Consider the following 25,452-nt stretch of genomic DNA (forward strand, 5'->3'; position numbering starts at 1 on the left):
ACCGGTATTTCGACAGCGGTACTAGCACAATGGTTTGGGTGATGCACCGTTTTTCTCTGCTCGGGCATGACGACGGGTTACAGTTTCCCCGGTCGACTAATCCTGTCTTACCGCGAAGCGGGGCGAGCGAGTTAACCGAGGTTTCGCCTTGCGTGGTTTCAGTGGAAAGTTTAGTCTGGACGACTCGCCACAAGCTGGAGACCCCGGAGAGTTACAAAACATTCAGGGGGCACTTACGCTCTCTAAAGTGCTGTAAGGGTAAAGCCTTTCCTGGCGCACTGTTTGGCATTGACTGCGAGACTGTTTGTGCTGTACTAGTGCTTTATTTGACTACACACTTTGACTACACATTTCAACTACACACTTTGACTGCTTGTTTAGCACGACTCTCTCTCTGCTTCGATGAGTTCGGTGGTGTCCATGGCTCTGTACGCAGTAATTAGGTATACGCACCCTTTCGAAGCGGACAACTATTTTTATTAGTTGTCGTCTGCTCTAGAAGGGGGCTTCAGGCATCCGTGGGTGACCTCATTACTTCGATCAATAATAACTGATGGGCACGTTGGTCAGATATGATTTCTTGTGAAACAGCGCAACGGCACAAGGCCAGAAGGACGAGAAGGGACGATACACAGCGCAGCGCTGTGTATCGTCTTTCTCGTCCTTCTGGCCTTGTGCCGTTGCACTGTTTCACAAGAAATCATTGCTTCTAATCCGCGCACTCTGACATTATAACCATTTCGACCAACTGAAAAGCGGGACACCTCTGCTGACAACCTTCTGTCGACAATGATGAGGCATTAAAGGCTTTCGCCTTAATAAACGCGCAACTTCTCAACCAGACTGTTCGACGGCACCGAAGGCGCGAACCAAGGTTACATTTTGATAAATGCCTACCCGGCCGTCCTCTGCACATCTTCAAGGTGCGTAGAAGCTGCACAAGCTCAGCCATCTAATATGTGGCTGGAGCGATTCGTGTTCGCAGTTATGTCGCAGTATTCGTATCGCCCTTTTACGTTTTCTCCACGTTTAATGCATCGTTGACGCGTGTGAGCTGTGAACGACCCCTGTAAAATGGAGGCAGAGCGAGGTTATGAGGTTGAAGCTTTCGGGCGTCGTCTAGATCGACATCGCTTGTGAACACGCTCAACAACGCGGCAACACGCATTTTTCTCGGCGTGTTGCTTCGTAAACATGGCAGTCGTCTCGGGTCGAGGACGTCGGACAGGCGTGTAATGCATTAAAAGGGAGCAAAGCGGTTGAACTCGGCGCGAACCCGACACATGACGTCTGGAGTGAGGAAAAATAACGAAAAAAAAAATGCGCCTGACGAGCGGAGAGTAGCGATGCGGAGCGTGGCCTTGAGGAACACGAAAAAACCATCAGCCTGATTCCACTTTTGGAGACGGCTGCCTGCTTAGGGGAGTACGACGACCGAGTGTGGAAAGCTTTTTGTGTCTCCGCCAGTGTTTTTTATGTTTAAGCGTTGAACGCAATCTTGTTTGCTTCTGGTGGGCAGAAAGGAAACGCGTCTGGCTAGACGGCGCCACATCGACGACCTGTCACATCGGCAGCGAACGTACGAGTACTTTCAGGCTCATGTCTAGTTACCGATCCTACCATTTCTCGCCGACGAAAAGTGACACTTTTCGTTTCTGCGTAGCAACTAGAGGTAACGCTGCTCGATATACAGTAAGTAGATAAAAAACCATAACAAAATATTTGGTTTAGTTTGGTTTATTGGGGTTTAACGTCCCAAAGCGACTCAGGCTATGAGGGACGCCGTAGTGAAGGACTCCGGAAATTTCCACCACCTGGGGTTCTTTAACGTGCACTGACATCGCACAGTACACGGCCTCTAGAATTTCGCCTCCATCGAAATTCAGCCGCCGCGGCCGGGATCGAACCCGCGTCTTTCGGGTCAGCAGCCGAGCGCATCACAAAATGTATGCAGCAGGATCGCTGTAGTCATTCCGTTTTAACATTGCACATTTAACAGGTTTCGTTCAGTCATGCAACAGCTGCACATATTCCCGTAAATTTTACCGCCATGTTAAAACTAGCCATTTGTTCAATGTATTCTGTTCCCTTAATCTCCAAAATGTTTTTTTTTTCCTGTATCGCGGATAAAAAAATTATTCTATGCATGACACTGGTAATTGTCATCTCCGTCATGCTTTCATTATTCCTCTTTCATTTGCATAAGCAACATGATGACTGGGTTTTGCGAATATTTAGACACAGATAAAGGCATCATTGTCGCGATCTTCGTCAACTTTATCGTAGGAGCAAAAATCAAAACCACGCACCAGGAAAGGTGCAGCCCTGTCAAAGATATATACAACCCGCGCCGGTTTGCTTCTGGGCAATGCTTTGTGTAACCACTTCCACATCGTCAGCAATCCATACCTGTCGAAGGTAAGGGGGACACCTGTTCTGACCTCTCGCCAAAGCTTAGGACTTCCGCGGGTGCCATACAGTCTAGTACGCAGCTTAGAAACAAACCCCTTGAGCCGCGTGTTTTTTTGTTTTTTTTTTAACGAAGACTGTACCAGAGAAAAGAAAACGCGTTGTTTTAGTTCTCTAGACATACATGAAGGATCAGCGAATGCGGGAAACAATGCTGCCGGGAAAAATACAAACAAGAGGACTATTCGAGCATACCGTCACAAAAGGGACAAAAATTGCTGCTGCAACCGACGAATAGCAGGGCCCGAAATGACTACTTATGAAGAGACAAGGTTACGGCTCCATCGATCCTGCCTAGCTCCGCCAATACTTTAACAATGAGAAGCGCACAAGTTGCTTTTTTTTTTGTTCTTCCATAATTTCAGCACCAAAGTTCAAAGCCGTAGCTTGTTCTTTAACTAGAAAATTCTATTTGTGGTCCATTTCTGACTCGCTTTTAATCCAACTTGTGAAAGTTTTCGAAAGGTAGTCCCAATGTGTGCCAGAGAGAAACTACTGATAATAAGGCACCAGCACGAGGAAGAGAAATGAGATGAACAACAAAAGCAGTCCCGCATGGTTTCAGCATTTGCCTCAATCCCACCGGGAATTTCAGGGATGTTCAAAAAAAAAAAAATGCCTGAGTATTGAGCAACACACGATAATGTAAAGGCAATGCTCTCCGCAGTCCTTTGACAATCTGATGTGTAATTACGGGCACAAAAGCGGCAGTAACACATTACGGCTGGCATATGCAGGCGCAGACAGAATAATACGCACCACGCTCCCACATTCAAACTTTTTTGACGCGTTGTGTAACCGAAATAGAAGCCTTTATGAGCAAATAAAAAGTAAATATTACTTGCATATGCATCGACCACCTATTTCTTTTCGCTAGGTAAATTCTCACAATACTATGATTGCCGAACCACGGTCTGTTTGGTTCTGTTCGCGATTGTACAATAATTTTTAGCTTCATGAAGTACTCAGCACTACACGAAGTGCATATAACTTTGGATTCGTGCTGCTTTTGAAGGTGCGGGCAAGCAACATGGGTTCATTTAGTGTTGAAAACGAATCCAAAACAGGCTACAGAAAAAGGACACATAATTTACTGACTTAATCCACAGGTGATTGCATACAGCTCAGGCTTAAAAGCGGCGGAAGAAAGTAAACTACTCTTCCTCCACCCTGGCGCCTTTCCCGCCAAGCACAAAATTCTGCGAACTCTAACTTATATCAATGAATGCCTGATTAGTTGCAATAAACTTTTCGTACCGATAGCTTTGCCTCTTGTTCCGGCAGAATAAGACGCCTTTAATACTGCAGTCGTCCCGTGTTAAACACCAAAAGATCCCTGTCATGCGTTTAACCAGAGCTTCCTGGCAGAGCGGAAGATCAGGTTAGCGGATGTGGTGGCCTCTGCTGGTTGACCTACCAGATAACGCACCTTGACCTACCAGATAACGGCTTTCAACTGTAGCTCAGAAGGCATTGTTGGGAGGCTTTTTTGAGAAACTTTGTTGAGTTTGGTTACGGAAAAATTTGCCGCCGGTGTCTCAGTGGTTATGGTGCCCGGCTGCTGACCCGAAAGACGCGGGTTCGATCCCGGCAGCGGCGGTAGAATTTCGATGGAGGTCAAATTCTAGAGGCCCATGTACTGTGCGATGTCAGTGCACGTGAAAGAACCCCAGTTGGTCGAAATTTCCAGAGCCATTCACTACGGCGTCCCTCATAGCCTGAGTCGCTTTAGGACATTAACCCCATAAACTAAACAAAACCAAAACAAAAGTACGCTCTCTCATGCTCTGCGCAGTGCGGGCAGATCAGCACCTGCACGCGATAAATGCTGTTGGAACCTCCTACAAGTGAAGATCTGCTGAAGACTATCTAGCGCCATGCACGCAAGAGTCGACTGAGCCTGTGTATCATATTCCAAAGCTTGAGCATTAATGAAGGCGACATGGACACCAAGGTCGGGGCCCTGGAGAGAGCTTTGAGAAAACTCCGTGATTAATTAACCGCGCATTCAAACGACACAAAAATGCCCCACGTGGTACAGAAGTGAGACCATAGATCATCGGTCACACGCTTCTCTCTGACAAGTCTCCCCGTATCGTTCGGTGCATTTCTGAACATCTCGCTCATCTGTGTTTCGGTAGGCCATATGACGAAGTCAGATAATAGCTCTGCTGCTAGACGAAAACGGACAACCGTAAAGCGCTTCATATGATATTTTAAAACCCCTCAGATGCGTATAGCTTTGAAGCTAGCCACGAGATGATCGGGCTAACTGGGGTACTGCCCCATGGTTTTCGTTTTACTTTTCAGTGCCCGCGACCCGTCTGAAAGGTCATAGAACAGGGAGCTCCCTGCTGGGCATCATGCGCTAAAAACATCTCCCGCGACAGTGCAGGCCGCACGCATCACGCGACTGCGGAGAAAGCCGCAACGAACAACGAGGAAGCGCGGCCGTGTTGTGTTATATAGCACACGCTCGCCCGAAGCCATACACGCACCTCGAACGAAGAAAGTACGCGGAAAGTTGCGGCATTTTCTTTCTGCAGCTTTCATTGCTCCCGGAAAGTCGACGCACCAGCTGCGCGCCCAGCCGAGAAAGAAAACAATCCCCGCGAAACAGAAACACGCCGCAAGGTCGTGGACGTCGTGTGCCGGATGACGCCGAAGACATTCGGGCCAGCGTGGGCGGGACGACAGGCGCTACACGCGTTGGGTGAGAGACGTCGCTGCCCACGCTCGCGTTCACTGCGAAGACTGCGGATGTGGACCGCTGATCGTTGACACGGGAGTGACGGGACTGCTGACTGACGCGGGCGAATTATCGAATGCGCTCAGGAGCAAGGCGGTATAGGTAAGGAAAGAAGTTTGCGTCATCGAAGCGAAGTTCGCGAATGAACACGAACCGCCGGTGTTCCCTTATAAAAATGGTCTATAGACAGTCTATAGACGTCTTATTGACACTACTGACTTCCTATTCATTGTCTATAGACTGCCTATGGCATATGTATTGCCTATAGACTGTTCTCTAGGACTTGTTTATAGACAGTCTATAGACTTTATAGACAGAAGTTTATAGACACTCTATAGACTGTCTAAAACTTTTTTGTAAGGGTTGGCATTAACGACAGACGAACGGAGTAGGCGGCCGGTTCTCAAGGTTGGACTCGCTGCTTGTTTGCTTACGAGTGAACGTGTGTATGCATGCAGCTGTCCTTTTTCTCCTTATTAACACTCTCATGAAGACAGGTATGCTCCCATGTCCTCTCCTACTCGCACGAGAATGAGAGCATGAGGCATGACGAAGCCGAGGAACGTAGGCGGGTGCGGATAATTACGAAGTTTCGCGTGCGTCGGAACTGCTTTCCTGCTTTCAAAAGGGCTGTAACCTTGTCGTGAAATGGAGTCGCTTTGTACAGAAACGGGGAAGCACCGAATGCCTTTCTCTGAACCAGATTATCCAGTCGTAAAGGGTGGGCTCTTGGTTAGTCCCTTTGGGACGAACACGACTCTCACCAAATCACTGAAGCTTGTACTGTACGCAAGGAACCAGGCTATATTTTTCACGTAATGAGTATACAGCCCTACCGCATGAAACAATATGGTCGTCATGTAAGGCAGTATTCAACTTCATTGACAAGCGAAACAAATTGTGTGCTATAGAGCATTCAACAGAATGCTCCTAGAATGTAGCAATTCTATCATGGACTATAGAGCATTCTCTAGATTTCAAATGCAAGGGGAAAGGTGGAATTGTAAGCAGGAGAATCTTGGTCTCTTTAGCGCAAACATCCGGACAAGTCATCGAATGTCGCGGCATACGCTACAGATCTGTGTCAAACTCTCGCATGCAGTGCTGCGGTCATTCACCACTCCGACGGCTATGGCAGGAATCAGTGACACAAATAAATAGGACACTATAGCCCAGGGCACTGAAAGCTTTCACAAACAAAAACCGCCTTGGGTCTAACATGCATTCCGTGTTAAAATGCCTCCTCAGGGATAAATTGGTCTTGAAAAATGTCTCACTCTTTCCTAACCTTCTCGCATACCAGGAGTCTTCACTTGGACTTTGGACAAGGTAGTCAACTTTCTCACCCTGTGGTTTTAGTAATCATCCATGAGTGGAAGCCAGCAATCAGATTTAGGTGAATCATGGCTTGCAGGTCCAATCACGAATGTTGGCGATGCTCAGAGTTGAGGTTCTGTTTATGTGGTGGCATTACAAAGGCGAGGCACTTGACAAAGTGAAGCTGTTGATACTCGTTTTGTAAAGTGCAAGGCCGGACGCCATCACTATTTCCTCACTCAGAACTGATATGAGTGGTTTCCACGAGGTTTGGTTTTAACCGCAATGAAATGATTACGGCTGCTACTACCACAAAGCAAAGCGTGGCTGTCATTACGATTAGGATCCCCCAAAATCTAGGGTATACCAGAAAAGGAACACATTCTCGTTCAGATTTTCGCTCTGGTGAGGCAAGAAATAGTCAAGGAATACGGTGTCAGTGGCGCACGAATCGTTCTACAAAGTGTAGAGAAACCGGCAAAACTTTTCCTCAAAACAGGTGTCTCAGATTGCGCTGCGTGCCGCCACGTTTTCCTAACTCGACTCGAAAGTGCCCGCGTAAGTTTTCCAACAGCGCGTTGAAGAAAGGGGGACGCGTTGAACAGTAATGACGGGCACCGTTGTTGTTGCATGGTGCAAGCGGACTAGTTGAGCCGGCAGCACAGCGCACTGAACCCAACCGGGCCAACCCACCAGCATTCGCGCCAGGCTGACTGACAAAACCCGGCTTGACGCACACAGCAATCGAGCCGGCTTCTATCGGGCTCGCTCAAAATGCCGCGTTTCCCCAGGAAACGAAGCCCGCTTGGCGGCAACAGCCGGGGGGCGTCCGACTCCGACGGCGGCGCCTTTAACACGTGGAGCGGACAGGCATGCTCTTCCAAGGCCGTCCACTTTGGCAATTGGGTTAGACTGGCCCTTCGAGAAAGGCGCGCGACCCCGGGGTGAGCAGAAGAGCGGGAAAAAAAGAAAACGCCGTGTCAGCTGGAATGCGGCGCGCTTTTATACACGCAGCCGACGGCCGCAAAGCAGCTGGAGGCCGTTGCTAAAACTTGCTCGTCCAGCTGCCGTTGGCGGCGTCTATAGCGGACACGCGGAAGCACCGGGCCCGCTGGCCCACTTGGCGGGAAACCGGCGCTGGGGAAACAACCTGTCCTCCGGCAGACCGTTGGGCGGCGTGGTGCTCGAAGCTTGCTTAATTTCTTCCTCTGCGTGTAGAAAGAGCCATATCTTGCCCTTTCAACTTAATATTCCGCATATCGTAGAAGCATTCCGAGCGTCCTGCCGAGAAGCACCCGTGGTTTTCTCCTTTTTGTTGCGAAAGCAACACTACTGGAGCCCAGCTCGGCTCGTCGCGTATGCTCGTGGCGTTGCGGCTTCCAAACGACCTTGAGTCGTCGTTGCCTAGCAACCGCTTCAGAGGGTGCTCGGGAAGAGCAACATGGGTCGCACATTCTCTACCGTTGGCTGTGGTAGAAACAGCCACCTGCCAGTGCAGTGGTGCATCATTTAACCGCTGAGCCATTGTGATGGTAGTGGTATGAGGACTCGCCGCCATCTACGAATGTTAAGTAGAGAATGAGCAATTCTGCATTTATGCAGAATTTATGCATTTATGCAGAATAGGCAATACAAATGTCATAGACAGTCTATAGACAATCTATAGATTTACGGCCATAACATCCCATCCGCGTCATACCCTTAAGGCGAAGCATAACCGTCCTCTCCAACTGAAGAATGAACACCTGCTTTCGCACATCTACTCGGTTTAACTATGTTAAACCCCTACCAATTTTTTCCTCTGCTTTCGATACTACGTTAAACCCATACCACTTTTTTCCTCTGCTTTCGATACTACGTTAAACCCCTACCAATTTTTTCCTCTGCTTTCGATACTACGTTAAACCCCTACCAATTTCTTCCTCTGCTTTCGATGGTCGAAAGAAAAATCAAGAATGCGCACCGAGATGCTCTACGCCGATAGGGAACTCTGTATGCGAGGTCACGCCGCGACGTTCACACGGGTATAAATCCCAGAGAGCATACCTGAACATTTCGCGCTGATATCGCCTGCGGAGGCCAAACGGATCCGCCGCGTCTGCTGGACATACTTGCACGAATATCGATCTTCTATTGAGCCGTTCGGCCAGTTGCTGCAGTTGGCCGTCTGGCCGTGTTCCAGGCAGCTTTTCTGTCAGGTTGACGACGGCACAGTTCCAAGCGCGCTGTGTTGGCGCCGAAAATTGTAAACAAGTGCTTCATTGCCAATTTTTCGTCTTTTGCGATCTTAGAAGCCTTTTTGAAGAGAATTCTCACTAAACAATTTGTACGCGCTTTTCACTTTCTCTAACTGCCGTTCGCAATAATTCCCTCCGCTTTGTCTCTAGTGTTGCAAGGCGATTACATAATATTTGATAAATCATTATCTACGTAAGAATTACTCGTATGTACGAAATTAAGTCATTTCATTTCGGAATTTTAGACATTTCATCCCACTACTTTCAAAGTAAGTAGGCTAGGACAGGCTGAGGAAGTCTTGTTTGTGTTTCCAGACAACAACCATTTTGACAGCTTTTATCGGTACACTCCCGCTGACACTCGATGTCTTCCAATCCTTGGTACTCAGCAGCGCCAGCCCGTGTATTTTAACAATGCCCTCGCCGTAACAAACAAACTCCCATGGCATTACACAGCGGTGCGGTTTCGTCAGCAACAAAGCAAACAAAAAAAATGGTACAATAGGGGTACCGCTTCTTATTGCAAAAAAAGCAAACATCTTCTCATTGTCTGAAGCGCCGTTCTTTTGGTACATTAGAAACAGGTGCACGGCAGCTTAATCATTCCTGTACCGCCATAGTTAGCCCGACAAAACTATTTAGCCGGTACCCTGTACGGCACGACTCCCTTGCAGGAAGACGCGATGCGCAAAATCCGAAAAATGCGCAAGTGAATGCAGTGCTCGTGTGCTGGCCGGGTGTGTTATAGGGTCATGTCTGTGTAATTTCGGTAAGTAGAGTTGACTTTTTTTATTTTAAGAATTTTTTGCGCAAAATGGTTACCCGTCATAACTTGGCGATGTATGAACCGGCCGTAATCCACATGGCAGCTGGCCTTCAAAAATTGTTTTATGTATATAAGTGCTCTATTTTATATATATATATATATATATATATATATATATATATATATATATATATATACGGGTAACCATTTTGCGCAAAAAATTCTTAAAGCCGTCGCCGTAGCTCAGCGGTAGAGCACCGGACGCGTAATTCGGAGGTCGTGGGTTCGGATCCCACCGGCAGCATGTGGTTGTTTTTTCTTCTGCTTTTCTAATCAAGTAGCTTTAAGCGATAACATATTCAGTAATATTATAAATTGATCAACACCACGAAATAAAGAAATTAATTAAAAATCCCCTGTGCCCCTTGGTTTCTGTGGCTGTTCGCTTCTCTCATATATATATATATATATATATATATATATATACATATATATATATATATATATACTTGGCAGCCGTTGCCATCCACCAGAAATGCCGGTCGGGGTGTCAGTGGAACGCTGCAGACGAGAGGTGCAACAGCAGCTGCTGTCCGTCACTATCTTTTCCTTTGCTGGGCGCCGGTAATGAAGTTTTTAAATATGTCAAATTCCTTTTGTAGCCGTGCAGTGGCGCAGACAAAGTAAATCGGTAATAAAAACATCGATATGGACGAACTTGTGCAGAAGGGTCAGCTTTTGCGCCATTCGCCGTCGGAAACTTTTGATGGACATTTCGCTAGTTTTAGTTGGTCTCCCGCCTAAGACATCGACGCTATGCATTACAGAAGGCTGTGCAGAGAACTTAAAAAAGGTGCTCCGCACCATCTGCCTGAAGTGCTTCTTTTCCTGCAATCATAGAAATAGGCTGAATGATTACTTCGTTCTGCAACGGCCACTAAAAACTTGTACACTGTCAAAGAGGTAGTGATTAAAAGAATATAAATCTGTTAACGAAACCTGCGCCTTTGACGGCAGAAGCCATACAGTGCAAATGGCCCTTGTGGCCGACATCGGTAATGAGCGTCCTAGCAGCCACCTCTATTTCTTTCTAATCGGTGCGTCGGTATGAGAAACACAGGTCTTTGCCTATGAGGTCAGCCTTCGAGCAAACCCACACAGATCGCCAGTGCTCTCTTGGGCCCACGACAAGTCCCTCATTGCGCAAGCTCCAAAATCGGTGCTGTACACCGGTGCAGACAGCTCTCGGTACGGCCACTACAAAAGCGGCACTTCTCAAAACGCGCCTCAGCTCCTAAAGCAGCCCAGCGGCTGTGTGAGTACCTTGCAGGCCTAACGCCGGAAGCTCTTATCCCGGCCGCTTCTGGCGTCCTTCGCTAATGAATATCGCATTGAAACGGAAAGTAGCCTGACGCTGGCATCGGCCAGGGGAGAAAGGCTGTGCAGCGTCCCCTTCTGGCCCGCCACCTCGTTCGGCGCGCTTTCCGTTGCGGCGTCGGCCGGCACACCTGCCGAGCGGACGTGCACCGTCCGAACACGCGTCCTCTGGCGGCTGCGTCGCTTCCGCCCGCTCGCTTTTCCACGGGGGCGCGCGCGGGGCCAAGCTCATTGTTATGTAACGCGCGTTCCAGCTGGTCGCACATTTTCCCTCGGCGCGCCACTTTTGCCCTGACTCCATTTCCTTTCTGGCTCGCAGCAGCCCCGGACGGAGACTGCGCGAGAAGATGGCTCGCCGCCGCCACCACCGATAAGGAATCTGGAGCACGCAAGCCGGGGGCCCGCCGGCAACGCTCCGCGCAGTCCGCCTGGCACCGCCGCGGCGGCAAGAGTGCTGCCTCGGGGCGCTGCTGCGCTCCTCCGGTGAGAGCGTGCGACGTGCAGGAAGCCGACCGTGTGCGTGGTGAGTGTGTGTGGTCGTGCTGTGGCGCAGTGCGGGTGCGCGAGTGAAATGTCAGCCATGCCTCAGCAACGCGACGTGGCCATGTTCGAGCTGGGGCTGAGGGACTACGGCTCCAGCTGGACGCGGCTCCAGGAAGCATTGAAGGTGCAGCAGCAACTCTACGTACCCGTCAAGCAGGACGAGATCCCGCAGCCAAGCCCTGGTGCCCGCTCGGACGACGGCAGCGAAGAGAAGACGGCGTCGAAGAGCAAATCCAGGGCCGGCCTGATAGGACTCATCACTAGGAAGAAGGATGCCAAGAAGAAAGACAAGAGAGCCTCCAAGTCTCCAGAGAGGAAGTCGAAGGATCCATCGTCCGAAGAGGACAGTTTATCAAAGTCGGAGCAGCCGATAGAAGACTTCTCCCTGAAAAGGCCTGCTCGTAAAGAACTGCCCGCTTTGTTCACCCGGACTCTTTCGTCTGAGAAAGGAACTACAGGCGAAGACGTGCCTGATACACCGCGGGAGAAGTCCCAGAGCCCAAAGTCGTTCTCGCGCGTGTCAGAAAGCTTCGACTCTGACGAAAGGCTTTCGCTAGAGGAGTTTCGTAACAACGGCGACACGGGAAGCCCCGGTGAAGAGGTACCCAATGGCGGCAAGAGGCGGCAAGCGTCGCCGGTTGATAACGGCAACTGGGGATCCAAGTCTGTCGAGGATCACAATGAGAGAAAGAATGCGCGAGCGCCGGTGAGAACTCCGAGAGGGCAAAAGAAAGAAAGCCCTACTCGCGAGAAGGACGTGGATATCTACAGGAGGCACCGGAAACACTCATTCCGAGACTACTTCAGCGACGAAAGGTACGACGAAAACTTCAGTCTCAGAGACCCCCAGCGTCGCCAAAACGAACAAGTGCACAAAGAGCGACCTCTCAGGCAGCGGTACAGCATGAACGAGCCTCCTTACCGGCCGGAGGACAGTGAGACTTTCACTGAACAGTCTTCCGCCAAGACCGTCGACGAGTCAGAACCCCATCGGCCAACCAGAGAAATCGACCGCATAGTCTATCGGCGGGAGCCTGCTGAGCCGCTTACGAGGCAGTCACTCATGAGGCCAGTATCTGAGTCTGAGCCATATCGCCCGTCCAGAGAAGTGGACAGAGCCAACTACCGCCGCGACGGAGAACCTCGCAGAGGACACTCACTGACGAGGCCCAATGGTGATGTCGAGCCACACCGTCCTTCCAGGGAGGCCGAGCGGGCAAGCTACCGTCGCGAAGAAAGGGAAGCCGCGAGAGGACACTCCCTGACACGGCCCGTCGCCGATGCTGAGCCACACCGGCCGTCCAGGGAGGTCGATCGCTACCGCCGCGAAGACGTAGAAGCTGCGATCGAGCGGCCACTCGCGAGGCCATCCGCCGAGTCCGGTCCCCATCGGCCGTCCAGAGAAGCCGACAAAGCTGCTTACCGCAGAGAGCAAGCGCCGAGGGGCCACTCGCAAACGAGGCCTCCCGCTGAGACCGAGCCGCACCGTCCGCCGAGGGAGGCCGATCGGGCCAATGCCACGCACCGCCGGGAGCCGTCGCCGTACAGACAAGATGTCGACGACGGCCGGAGCGAGCAACCCGTTCATTCCGCGCACTCCAGCGAGCGCCGGATGAGGCGACCAGACGACGTGGAGAACATTCCCAGGGAAGAACCGCAGGGGCGCCTTCGAGACTACGGTCCGTTCGAGAGACCGAACGGGCGCCTTGACTCGAACTCGTACAAAAACCGGCAGCAAACTGACCGGGATCGCGCGAACAACGACCGGCAGTCGCACAGCTTCAGGGACGACGCGCGGGAGAAGAACAAGGATCACGACGAGTGGGAGGACAGGGACGGGCGCCAACAGCGCAGGGAGGGCCGCGCAGAGCAGGAGCCGAGCAGCCAGGCGGCCCCCGAGAGCGCGCGGCCGCAGGGCTGCACGCGGTGCGGGGACCGCGTCTACCCCAAGGAGATGGTGACGCCCAAGCCCGGAGTGCTGCTGCACAGCGGCTGCTTCAAGTGTCGAGAGTGCGGAGTGAAGCTCACGCTGCAGACCTTCTTCACCAACCAGCGGGACACCCGCGACACGGACGTCTACTGCCGCACCCACGTCCCGCGTCTCGGTCCCGGCACCGTGGACGGCAACGCGCTCAACATTCTCACCAGCAAGAACAGCAGGGAGATCAAGTTCTCTCGATACCCAAAGGTGAGAGCCTGTTCATTTTGGGGCCATACCTAGATTTTCGATGGATGAATGGATGTATGGACAGAAGCGCCCCGTTTGAAACGGGGTGTGGCAATGGCCACCATTCTCAGCTTTATTTTTGTTCATCTGTGTTGTTAATTCGCATTAAGATTCGCCATCTTCTTTCACTACGGTTTCCTACACTTCTAACCTTATGCCACATCTCTGCTTTTCAGCCGCCAATCCTCCAATCGCTTTTTGCTAACTTCCAGTGCAGATTTATTTACATGACCATTGTTATCTTTAAAGCCTAGAGCCTCAGAAAGAGTGACTGTGCCTGCATCGACATCTGGATGGGTACCATCACATTTGAGTATCAGGTGTTCAATTGTTTCCACAGATCTACAACACACTGCACATGTGTCATCATCTTCGTTGATTTTTTTTTGTAGCTGCGCGTTCTAAGACACCCTGACCTAGCTTCAAAGACCCTGACCTAGCTTCACTGCCTCTAGAGTTGTCATAGAAAAATTCTTTCCTGATCTGCCTTTTCCAGTATCGATATAGTTCTACACTATGCTTCTTTTCCATTGAATTAATCCAATTTTGAACTTCCGAGTTTTTAACCTGTCGTTTAATGCTCTTTCTTTCTCCGTCCTGATGACCGGCATACTTACTGGTTAGTTTTCTAGTTCTTTTCAGCCACTGTGAGTCAACTCTCTTTCTATATAAGTATTTAAATACCTTAGCTGCCCACCTGCTATCGTCCAGTACCCGTTGCCTAACAGCGCTCCTGGCAACCGGGCCACTAAGGTGGCGCAATTTTAGTTTGGCGATCAGGAAAAATGAAAGTTTATCGAAAAATAAAGGCATTGCTATAGACCCTATGTGCCCCTTAGTGCCGGAAATTTTAGCCTTGTTGTAGATGTAATACTTTGATGCGCTAGATTAAAACTGACTTTTCAACATGCTAAAGTTTCGGCTAGAGTCATCCACACACGCCCAAATATTGTCCCCCAGGAAGAACAAAAGTGGCCAGATGCATAACGCTTGATAACTGTTAAGGGCATGTACCATCGCACTCATACGAGGGCACCTTTTATCGCTCAACTACGCCTCCATGCGCCCTCGCTACCTGTTCTTTGGCAGCACCGATGTAAAGAACGTGCAGCAGCTCTCACGTCCTCTGCTCCTCTTTCGACATCAGCCATGCGACAGGGCGTAGAGTTTATAACTCTGGAGCTATAGGCGCGGACACACCCTCTGCACAGTTTTTCTAACCGTCGTGGGGGTCTTTATGGCGCACCTCTCGTTGACCTACCCCTGCTAAGTGGACCAGATCCATGGCATAGAAAGTAATCTGATAAGATCGACTGTCCCAGATCACACGATTCTGACTGGTAACATGGAGACCGTTATCACGATGAAACTGAAACTTACAGAAAGCATTCCTGCACTGCAAGCCCAGCCCTCTTGAACATATCTTCTAATTGTGAGACAGCAGTGGAATGTTGTAAATTATTTTTGTAAACGTACTGATCGAAACGGTCTAAACTTGCGATGCATTGAAAAATATTGCTTTTAAAGCTTGTCCTACGAGCACTAGAGTAGTCAAGACTGGCAGAGAAAATCAGCGGAGTTGGTTTTCGCAATAATTGCGAGGAGACTGTGAAATATTATAAGATACTGGTATGAACACACTGATGGGAATAATCTAACTATTAGATGCGTAGCAAAATCTTGCTTTTATGTTTGTTCTGTGCTTGCAACTAGTAGTTAGGACTGTCGTAGGAAACAAATCAGATACTATCAGCGTCGAATGAAAAACGAGCACAAACATTCAAAAATGTTGGCGGTTGGAGAGCAAATACGGGTGCTGTGCATTAACACTTCCCAAGAGCGGTCTTTGCGCCTTCGATGCGAAAATCAATCGCTCTAGTATTCTGCCTCCATACTGTAATACCTTCCAGCTTTCCAGTTCACGTTTTATATGACGCTTATAGTATCTCTCCACCTGTATAAAACGCATCTAAGGTATGTATAGTTATGAATATAAACTAAAGAAATTCAGCTTCGAAGTTCGGTCAGAAACGAGGCTAATTAACGCACATACGTATCGCTACAGTCCTGTTCATGCGCTGTTATCGTTCTTGTGGGCTTCGCTGCTTAAATGAATTTGCAGGTTTGCATCGGTTTGCATCGGTTTGCGAAACATTACAATAATGTAATTTTTTTTTGGTCAAATGTTATATCAATGTTCTTAACGTGCTTTTTACTTACGTGTTTGTAATGTTACAGAAGAACGTTAGCATTAATGAAACATTTAAACGAAATAAATGTGACATAAATGTTACGCTCTCGGAAATGGTGAGGCCGCCCTGCACAAGCGTGCAGGCCCGCTAGTTGTGACGGCAGGCAACTTACAACGATTTGCATGCTTGGACCGACAATGAGGGCGACACTTGAGCTCCACAATGTGGTACAACATGCAACTCGTATTTGCCCACCTCCGAGCCGTTACCATGATGTCAAGCTTATATATCCATTACTGAAGGCTGTCTCATGAGTTATAGTGGTGAATGGGTAATGACCAACGTTTTCTAACAGAATAATGGGGCTTTGTATGCAGTCTATGACGAGTACTAAGATATGCGGTTGCTAAGTACTGCTAGTAGAAAAATTTCTTTACTCTAAGAACAGTGGGAAAAGTTCTGGGAACTAGTGCTTGAAGTATATTTGTGATGTTGTTTTATAGTTATGACTCTAACTTATAATATTTATTTGTACATACTATCGGTCCAACCTGGACAAAGATAGGAGTGGACACAACATCAAACTTGTGGAATACGCAAAGCAGCAGGAACAAGAGGCCGTCAATACAGTAGAATCAATAAAACAGTGTTAACAAAGTACAATCATAAAATACAGGTGAAAAATTGTAGGTAATAAAAGATTCCCCTTTTATACTTCATTGCTTTATATGTTTAGCAAGACGGACGGAAAATTGTTCTCGAGAATGTGCATTTACAACTTCGTTTGGCAGCCTATTCCATTCGGACGCTGTTACAGGAAAAAAGGAATATTTGGAACAGTCCTTGTGAAATTTCTCTATTTGGACATGTCTACTACGTTTATTGCGGCTTATGCGTGTTCTTGTTTCGTTTATGTATCGCTCTTTTCTCACATGCACTAAACTATTAATGACACAATAAAAATGATTGTCTTTTTTTCTTTTCGCCTCTGAGAAAGGAAAGGCAAATCAGCTTTCGCATTAAGGGGTGTCACGGAATCCAGCCTTCGGTATTGAGAGAAAACGAAGCGTAAGGCCCGTCTCTGTACCTGCTCAAGTTTAAATATTAGCTTTTTGTGGTATGGATCCCATATTTCACAAGCATAAGTTTTAACGTTATATGTTAATTTGTAACGGTAATTCAACGTCGCAACGCAACATATACCGTTACTGCAACTTGCATAACATTATTATAACACCGCTCTAATGTTCGGTACTACCTGGATAACTGTAATCAGCTACGACCAGCAAGTGCAGTAACACACAACGTCCAGGAAAGAGTGCCCCAACATTGTAGAACGCTACACGCACTCCTGCTCTTTCTGACCCGTCGCTTATTCTTGTAGGCCAACTAACATTAATGAACCCGCTCGTCGACACTGTCAGCCTCAAACGATGCTTAATTCGCGTGCGTTGGCGCGTTTGCAGATTTCGCTCTTCCAACTTCAGCATTCGTAAACAAACTTCCGTTTGAAAAATGTGAATGTCGACCGCATTACGTATTTCTCGCAACTACATGCCGTGTCCTGTTTGAAACCAAAATACACGCCGCTAACGTCGAGGAAGTCTCCCCCTCGGAACACAGAGCACTGCAGCACTGCGGTATCACTTCGAACGCCGAAGATACGGGCCTTGCTTCCTGGTGTCGGCGTCCGCAGGTCCCCGCACTTCGCGAGTTCGGCGCTTTCCGCTTCTTTCGCCGCCCGTCTGATTTTATCGGGAAAGGCTCGATCTCGCTTTGCGCCGCTTTGTTTCGCGTTGCGCCGCGAGTTCGCCGGGAAACGTGTCACGCAACCTGTCCCAGCTTGAGCTTTCGCTCACCGCTCATCGAGGTCGCGCCGCGCAGCCAGTTTTTCTGGAGGTCTTACGCGATCCCTTGTCTCTCTAGGGGAGCCGGATGCAGCAGCGCCCCTACACGAAGCACAGCCCTCGGGCATTTTCGAATCTCTTCCGCGCGTGCGACTTGGGATGTGCGCTATCTGTGTCTCGATGCCGTCTTCGTACTTCCATGACGCGTGAAAGTACAGCGCTGGTGACTTAAGCTCACATATAAGGCACAGACGATGTTGCCCTCAGAAATCAAGCAGGGTATGAACTGCAGCCCATAAGTGAGGACCTTAACACGAATGTACAGCGGCGGCATTTTAAAGTTAGCAGGCAGGAAGCCCTTCAACCGTCAGACAAGGAAACAGCAGCTTACGATAGATAGCTAAGTATTCACAACAGATAGAAATGAAATAGCAGGAATGTTCGTCTGTTTTCGCTAACCAATGACTTAAGATTATGACCGTGATTGGTTAGTTGGTTGGTTTATTGGGGTTTCACGTCCCTAAGCGACTTAGGCTATGAGGGACGCCGCAGTGAAGGACTCTGGAAATTTCCACCACCTGGAGTTCTTTAACATGCACAGACATCGCACAGTAGACGGGCCCCTAGAATTTCGCCTCCATCGAAATTCGACCACCGCGGCCGGGATCGAACCCGAACAGTTAGATAGAAATGAAATAGCAGGAAAGTGCGTCTGTTTTCGCTAACCAGTGACTTAAGATTAGGACCCTGAGATTATCAGTTTGCAGTACCCTGCAGGAGAGTGTACAGGCTTTTTCACGTAACTTGACCAAAGGTTTAACTGAAAATTGGGACAGCGCAGCTCTGCGGATCCAACAACGTGTTGTTTGCCGTGGTGTGGGGCAACTGATAATATTTTTCAAGTTCCGCCTAATTATTTAACTAGCTTAAAGTAATTATGCAAGCATTCTAATGCTTATTTTAGCCCCATGTATCTTTCGCTAAGCTGTAAAGGGGGCTTAGATACAGCCGATCCAGTTTTTGCTTGCAGCGTACGTCCTGTATGTGTGTGTGTGTGTTTTTTTCCCCACATTTAAAGAACGTTCTCGAAATATTAAAAACAAAAAAAAAGGCATTTGATTGCACTCTTGGACTGCCGTATTGTAGCGCTCTCAACCGTGTACTGAACGAACTAAGCGTCCGCACTGACCGTGTCGAAGTGAGCGTCATCGGACCGAAAGTGCGCGAGCACCTTCACACGGAGCACGGAAAGCGCGCGCCGTTGTCTTTGATAAGTGATAGGCAGGCCACCGAAAGCAAGCAACTGAGACGAATCTTTTATTCGGTCATCACACACAAAACAAAACACAAAACGAGGAAGGAAAAGAGACGAAGTCAGGTAATTCAAGGTAGCCACAGTTGTGTTTTTTTATCATTGTGCATCCCGTCGACTTGAGGGGCCGCTCATTTAACCACGGCCAGCACCACACACTTCCTTCGTTCAAAACACGGTTTCGAGCGCTGGAATGCGGTTCCCCAAACACATTCACGTGGCTTTTGATATTTCGCGGGAATTCTTTAAATGACGGAGAAAATAAAAAGACAAAACCGGAGGTAGGCTGCTGTTTCTGAATAAATGTTTTTCGTATTTGTATTAAGCATTCTGTAATAGGAGGTCACCCTGACATCTTCGGTTTTTGGGACCTCCTTCTGCACCAACTTAACCAACACCCATCTTCTGTAACGCGTTTATGTCAGTAAAAAAGTCTCATTATAAGCCTGAGACTTTGGGAAACAGTGCTGAATTAGTACCAGTGCTGTCTGAGTTAGCAGTTCAGACACCAATGGCGAGCCAAGCATGCTCGATCCGCTACGCTAGCGGCACTTCCCTTGAGCACGCGTTGCTATCCTGGCTGTTGTGCTGACATCGACTGCCGGGTACCATACTAGTTAACCGAAAACGTGGCACTGCGATGCAGTCCAGTCCAAGCCGCGTGGTATACGTCACTCTTTCTCCTGAACGCACGTACTGCAGAGAACGCCCAAACCTGCACAGTGTCCATTGATGTCTACTTCGCTCTGCAGGCTTCCGCACCCAACCCCAGGCACGTGGGTGATCCTTCTCCGTAGCAGTTCTCTCCTCCTTATGCGGGGTTCGGCATGGTCTGCTGTTTCTTGCACGCTTGGAGTTATGAGCTCGGCTACCTTAATGGATGAAGTGGCTAGGCTTGAAATTATTCCCTGTTCGCCGCAGAAATTTGGCACCCTTATGCAGTGCAGCAACTGAAGGCATAGGCTGACACAGGAACAGTCTCGTCCATCTGTATAGGTACTGCCTTTGTGAAAAGTTTGGAGTCCAGGGGGTTTGCTTCTGAAGTACGCTGTCTGGTTCGTAATGCATCTCCAGCGCTGCAAATTTGCTGAAGGTAAGAAGATTTCTGGTCCTGCCTCCTCCAATGGGTAGGACTACTACGAATGTTACACGAGTCCCACTGTGAGGCTTAGAAGCAAACCCCCTGGGCTCTAAACTTTTGACAAAGACTTTACCTGCGCGTGTGAGCCTATATACAGAAACGCGATCCCTGGGCTCCATCTGCAGTGCCATAAATGTATGGGCCGCGCAAACTCAACAGCTACTTCATCCTGCACTCAGGTTTGACTCAGGTTCAAAAAAAAAGGTGGAAGAAAACAGAAGCTGGCTTTGTCCTGAGATTCGGTGCACGCTAAGTAACCCCAGATGGCGGAAATGAATCAAGCGTTATCAACTGCTTTATGCCGTGTAGTCGCTTACACTTTAGCGCATGAATGCTATATGCTGAAGTTTCCATCGGCTGGACTCCGGGTGAGGCAAACCTGCTATCAAAATATATTTTGGCTCCGAGGCGTTTTCCGAGACCGGGAGAGTCCTAAGCCTGGGAAAGTGGATGAATTGTAGGAATCAAAGAATCGGAACGAAAACGTAATCGTCGTTATTAGTTTTCGGTCTTTAAAGAATGCTTGCAGGAATTCCACTTGGTCAAGCATAATATTCGTTATCTGATTTAAGAGAATCACACCGAGTAATTCTGGCAAGCGCATTTTTCAACGAGAAGTTGTTTGTGTGCGCAGCTTTATTCTCATATATCGGAAAACTGCACCATAACGATCAATATATTCTCAGATCCCTCCTCGGGACGCTTGCAGTTCCTTGCTATTTATTATCACAAACCTCACCCTATTGTTTTTCTATGGCAGTCTTAACTGCAGGGTGCGTGTAGTGCAAACTTTAAAAGCGAGATTTCAGGACGCATTGGAACGTTAGGCCGTTGCCATTAATGTATTCATAACAGTATCTTACAATATTCCACAGCTGTCTCTAAATTAAATGTGATTTCCAAAAAAGCTGGAGTTGAAAGCATCCCGGATAAACGTAACCGATGCCAGACCTCTGTTCCGCATCTTGAAATAGCGTTGTTACGCCTCTAGTGAGAGGAGTCACCATCAAGCCGTTTATTACGTACACGAGGACTGCGTTACGCTGCGATGGGAAGCGAGGCGCTCGCAGTAGAGAGTCATGGCGAGTGCAAAGGCCATTTGTTCGCGCTCCAGCAAAGCCTCGCACTGCAATCACGGGGCGCAGAGCCCCGTAATATATACGAAATGTCCATTGCGTAGAACACTCACAATTTCCTTGTTCACACAGCCACCGCGGTAACTCAGTGGTTAAGGTGCTCGGCTGCTGACCCGAAACACGCGGCCGCGCCGGTCAAATTTCGATGGAGGCGAAACTGAAGAGACGCCCGAGTGCTGTTCGATGTCAGAGCACGTTAAAGATCCCCAGGTGGTCGAAATTTCCGGAGCCCTCCACAACGGTGTCCCTCATTGCCTTAGTCGCTTTGGGACGTTAAAACCTCATAAATCCATAAACCAACCCTGTCGTCAGCTAGAGTTTCTTCGCCTCTGGTTGGTTTGGTTGGTTTATGGGGTTTAACGTCCCAAAGCAACTCAGGCTAAGAGGGACGCCGTAGTGAAGGGCTCCGGAAATTTCGACCACCTGGGGTTCTTTAACGTGCACTGACATCGCACAGTACACGGGCCTCTAGAATTTCTCCTCCAAAGAAATTCCAGCCGCCGCGGCCGGGATCGAACCCGCGTCTTTCGGGTCAGCAGCCGAGCACCATAACCGCTGAGCCACCGCGGCGGCTTCTTCGCCTCTGAGACTGACGCGACGCATCTACGAAATGCGTACAGGTTCCACCGCGACGAATGCATGTGACAGAAACAGAGAGAGGCGACACGGACGAAAGAAAGACGACAGCGTCCGTGTCGCTGTCACTTTGTGTCTGTGTCTGTCACTTGTGCTGTCGCGCTAGAACAATGTGATGAGCGATGACCAAGCTGCCCAATACTGCACAGGCCCGGAGTGAAATTTCTGAACACCGGCGTCAGGCTTCTGACTCTCGCTTCTTTTTTCCTTTCTTGGTTCCTCCGGAACCGCGCGAAACGTTTCTACGGCTGCGCGGTAAATTTTCTATACTTAACAACAATTTTAAACTTTGCCCGGTTATAAAGTGGAGTTCGTGAACGGATGTTAGTTGTTTGTTTTTCCATACGTGAATCAGAACGTAAGTTGCAGCTTGTGTGTTAGGAACCGCGAGTTCTGTGTAATGCAGTGACCTTTACCACGACTCAGGGACACGTTGAAATGACGTTGGAAGTTGGACTTAATTAGTGTGTCTACACCAGAGCAACATTTGCAAATGGGTGCTGCTGCTGCGGTGTTTTGTTCCGCAAAAAACCCGGTCACAAAATCGTCTTCGAAAAAACCTGCGAGACGGATTGACAAAAAAAGAGTGGTATGGATTCGCCGACATGCCCCGCCTAAAAGGATTGGTTTGGTTTATGGCTTGTCGACGTTTAACGTCCCAAAGCTACTCGGGCTAAGTGGGACGCCGTAGTGGAGGGCTCCGGAAATTTCGACCACTTGGGGTTCATTAGCGTGCACTGACATCGCACAGTACACGGGCCTCTAGAATTTCGCCTCCATCGAAATTCGGCCGCCGCGGCCGGGTTCGGGTCAGCAGCTGACCACCATAACCACCGAGGCAACGAGGAAGCCGCGGTTTATAAAGCGCTTTTCCCAGTTACTGGCTTGTAACCACCGTGTCGAAAAAACTGAAAACACACTGCTGCGTCCCCGGCACTTTTCAAAGTGCACAAACAACAAACAAACACAAAACTCCTAGCAATAAAGGAAAAGTGCTCAGTTTTTGAAAATTCATCTGTTTTTCAATTTTCAAGGCCGTTGCTTGGTGGCTGATGTTTTTAATTCTCCACCCGTGTGGTTTTTCTGTCCCACCAAGTTTTTTGGCTTAATTGTTTAATTTTCTAGTACCTTGCTCCATTTCGGTTTTAGCCAAGACGTTGCTGGTTCTTGTTTAGGTCAAGCTATGAGTTTTGTACCTAGTCGTATTGTGATCTCTTCTCAGGCGAAGCCTCCCTGAGCTGATGAGTGATTTTGGGCGTTCACGCCTACAACTCGGGTGAAGTTGGTTATTGCGCAAAACGAGATTTTACCTTGAGACACTTTTCCGCGCTTTTTTTTTTTTTGCTCCTCGAGTGCGGTTGTTGGGGTCATCTTGTTGAGTTTTTGGGTCATCTTGTCAGGTTTTCATCCGTCGTTTTCCGATAACAATTTATTCGGTGGCGTTTACCTAGTCTTGTCTTGCTTTATGCATCCGGTATATATCGTTAGCCTGATGCGACAGGCGTCTGATCATCAGATTTTGCCTCTGCGTGATATATTCCGGAATGTTGCAGTTCTGTAACAAGTTAACCATGTGGGCTAGTTGGTGTATTTCAGACATAACTTCAGTGTGTATGATAGGCATGCGTCTTCTGGTGACCTAGGTTGGCTGTTTCTCGATGAAACTTCACTTGTTAGTCCAGCATTGTCCTGTGTTCTTCTTCTCCTGGTGTCTCGTACTTTCGCTGGTGAAGTTATGTTGCAGATCTGCCTTCTCAGAGCTTGCGAAGCAAAGCTGGAAGCCTTTTCTCTGCCTTTTCCTATGTGTATTTTTAGTCGTCTGCCTTCTATTGGACACAGTTTTAACTGAGGGCTATGGAGTACCAACTAGCGTACTAATGAAACCGTCATCTGAGTCACGTGATGCTTTGCTGTCTCAGTAATCTCGTAGGAGGGTTAAAAATGTCACACTTTTTCAGCAGTGATATTTGCTCTTTATTTTTAAGAGCGCAGTAATTAATTGAGATAGAAATCAAATTTTTAAAAGAACTTGACATTCTGTATGAATCCCAAAATGAAACCGGCCGAATTCGACCGTTACTGAAAGAAAAGAATAACAAAACAGCAGTATTAATATGAAGCTACACAAAATCGCAAACGCATGTTTCTAGTGACTCCAATAACTTACAGTACAAGAAAGTTCGCCTATTTTGCACTAAAGAATATCAACCGATAAGAAATTAGCTTGCCTCTTGCACTCTTGCATGCGTGGAAACGCGACTGTAAAATAACGACCTCTTTTTTTTTCAAAATGAAACAATTTTGCACTGATTTGCTGCACACTCCCGGAATGGTCCCACACAACTTTGATGTAAAAACAATTTCAAGGAAAATTAAAAATAGAACTTTGTATTTTTTATTTTCAGCCGCTGGGTGAACAAATGTACTAGGTAGAAGATAAGGGAACAAGTTAGAAGCCGCGGAAAGCATAACAAGCAATGGCGCCATCGGGAATGCACTAATTAAAAATTAAAGCTTAAATAGTCTTTTAGGTTAACAAGAAATATATTAATTTGTTCGTCCACTGTGTACCATTTGCGCCAAACCTAAGAAAAAAAAAGAACATTGATACATCCTAACTTAGACAACCCATATTTGTTCGTTCTTTAGATGATTTTTTTTCCAATATTCAGTCAGAATAATTGTCCTGCATGAAAAAAGTGCAAGCATCCAACAAAAACAAAGACAATTTATAAGCGTTGTGCAGGGATTTCTTGCAGCTGAGCTTTCTGAAGGGTAAAACAGGGATACTCGTATTAAGGCAAAACCTAAGCTGAGGTTCGCAAACAAGCCCAGGAAATCTTATCAAACGCATCTAGTTTGCGCGACTGTTATCACGTGCTGCATGGCGCTAAGCGTCAAAAATTACCGCGGGAATTTTGAGCGACTGTACTAACCCATTTATTTTCTACGGCCGTTATACCGAGTCCGTGCTAGTGAAGTAAGTGTTTTATAAGTCACAGTCTGCAGCGCGTACGGAGAGTAGGCCATCATTATCAACTCTTAATACAGCCTAATTATGAGTTTGGGAACTGTACACTGAACCGTTTAATCCCAAGAAATCTGCCTTTAATCTGGCACACCTGGAAATCTGGCACACCGGTAAAATTTCTTTGCCAAAGTAGTATTTCATAAATATAACAGTGGGTGTACATGGCGTGTAGTGAACTAAACTATGTGATAGTAGCTCTTACACACGAAATATTTACAAACGGTAATATCCCAGAGGTTCTAAAAGCATCTTTTTGAGACAAGCTTATAAGAAATAACAAGAAAGACATTCATAACTGCAAGCGAAAATAAATATCTTGTAAGAAGCGTACAGCTAAATATAATACTTTTGCAAGTTCAGCGCAAAGTCAGCGGGACGAAGTAAAGTAACATAACATGACACTGGCGTTTCTAGGAACTGCTATGATCCAGGCAGGTCAGTTAAGTACCTTAGTGAGCTAATTTAATAGCTA

General features: G+C 48.0%; 1 protein-coding gene across 2 annotated transcripts in view; it reads left to right on the forward strand.

The window, feature by feature from the left end:
* Positions 1 to 25,452, forward strand: part of LOC149360313 (uncharacterized) — an 82,266-nt gene that overhangs the window by 49,572 nt on the left and 7,242 nt on the right. For both annotated transcript variants that reach the window (XM_089572279.1, XM_089572278.1), the window contains exon 2: positions 11,238 to 13,646. In XM_089572279.1, coding sequence (XP_089428405.1) covers positions 11,487 to 13,646 — 2,160 coding nt within the window. In that variant the 5' untranslated portion in view covers positions 11,238 to 11,486. The remainder of the gene's footprint in view (positions 1 to 11,237; positions 13,647 to 25,452) is intronic.

Source organism: Amblyomma mixtum, chromosome 2, assembly GCF_055824585.1.
Source record: "Amblyomma mixtum isolate Tamu chromosome 2, ASM5582458v1, whole genome shotgun sequence".
Taxonomy (NCBI): Eukaryota; Metazoa; Arthropoda; class Arachnida; order Ixodida; family Ixodidae; genus Amblyomma; species Amblyomma mixtum.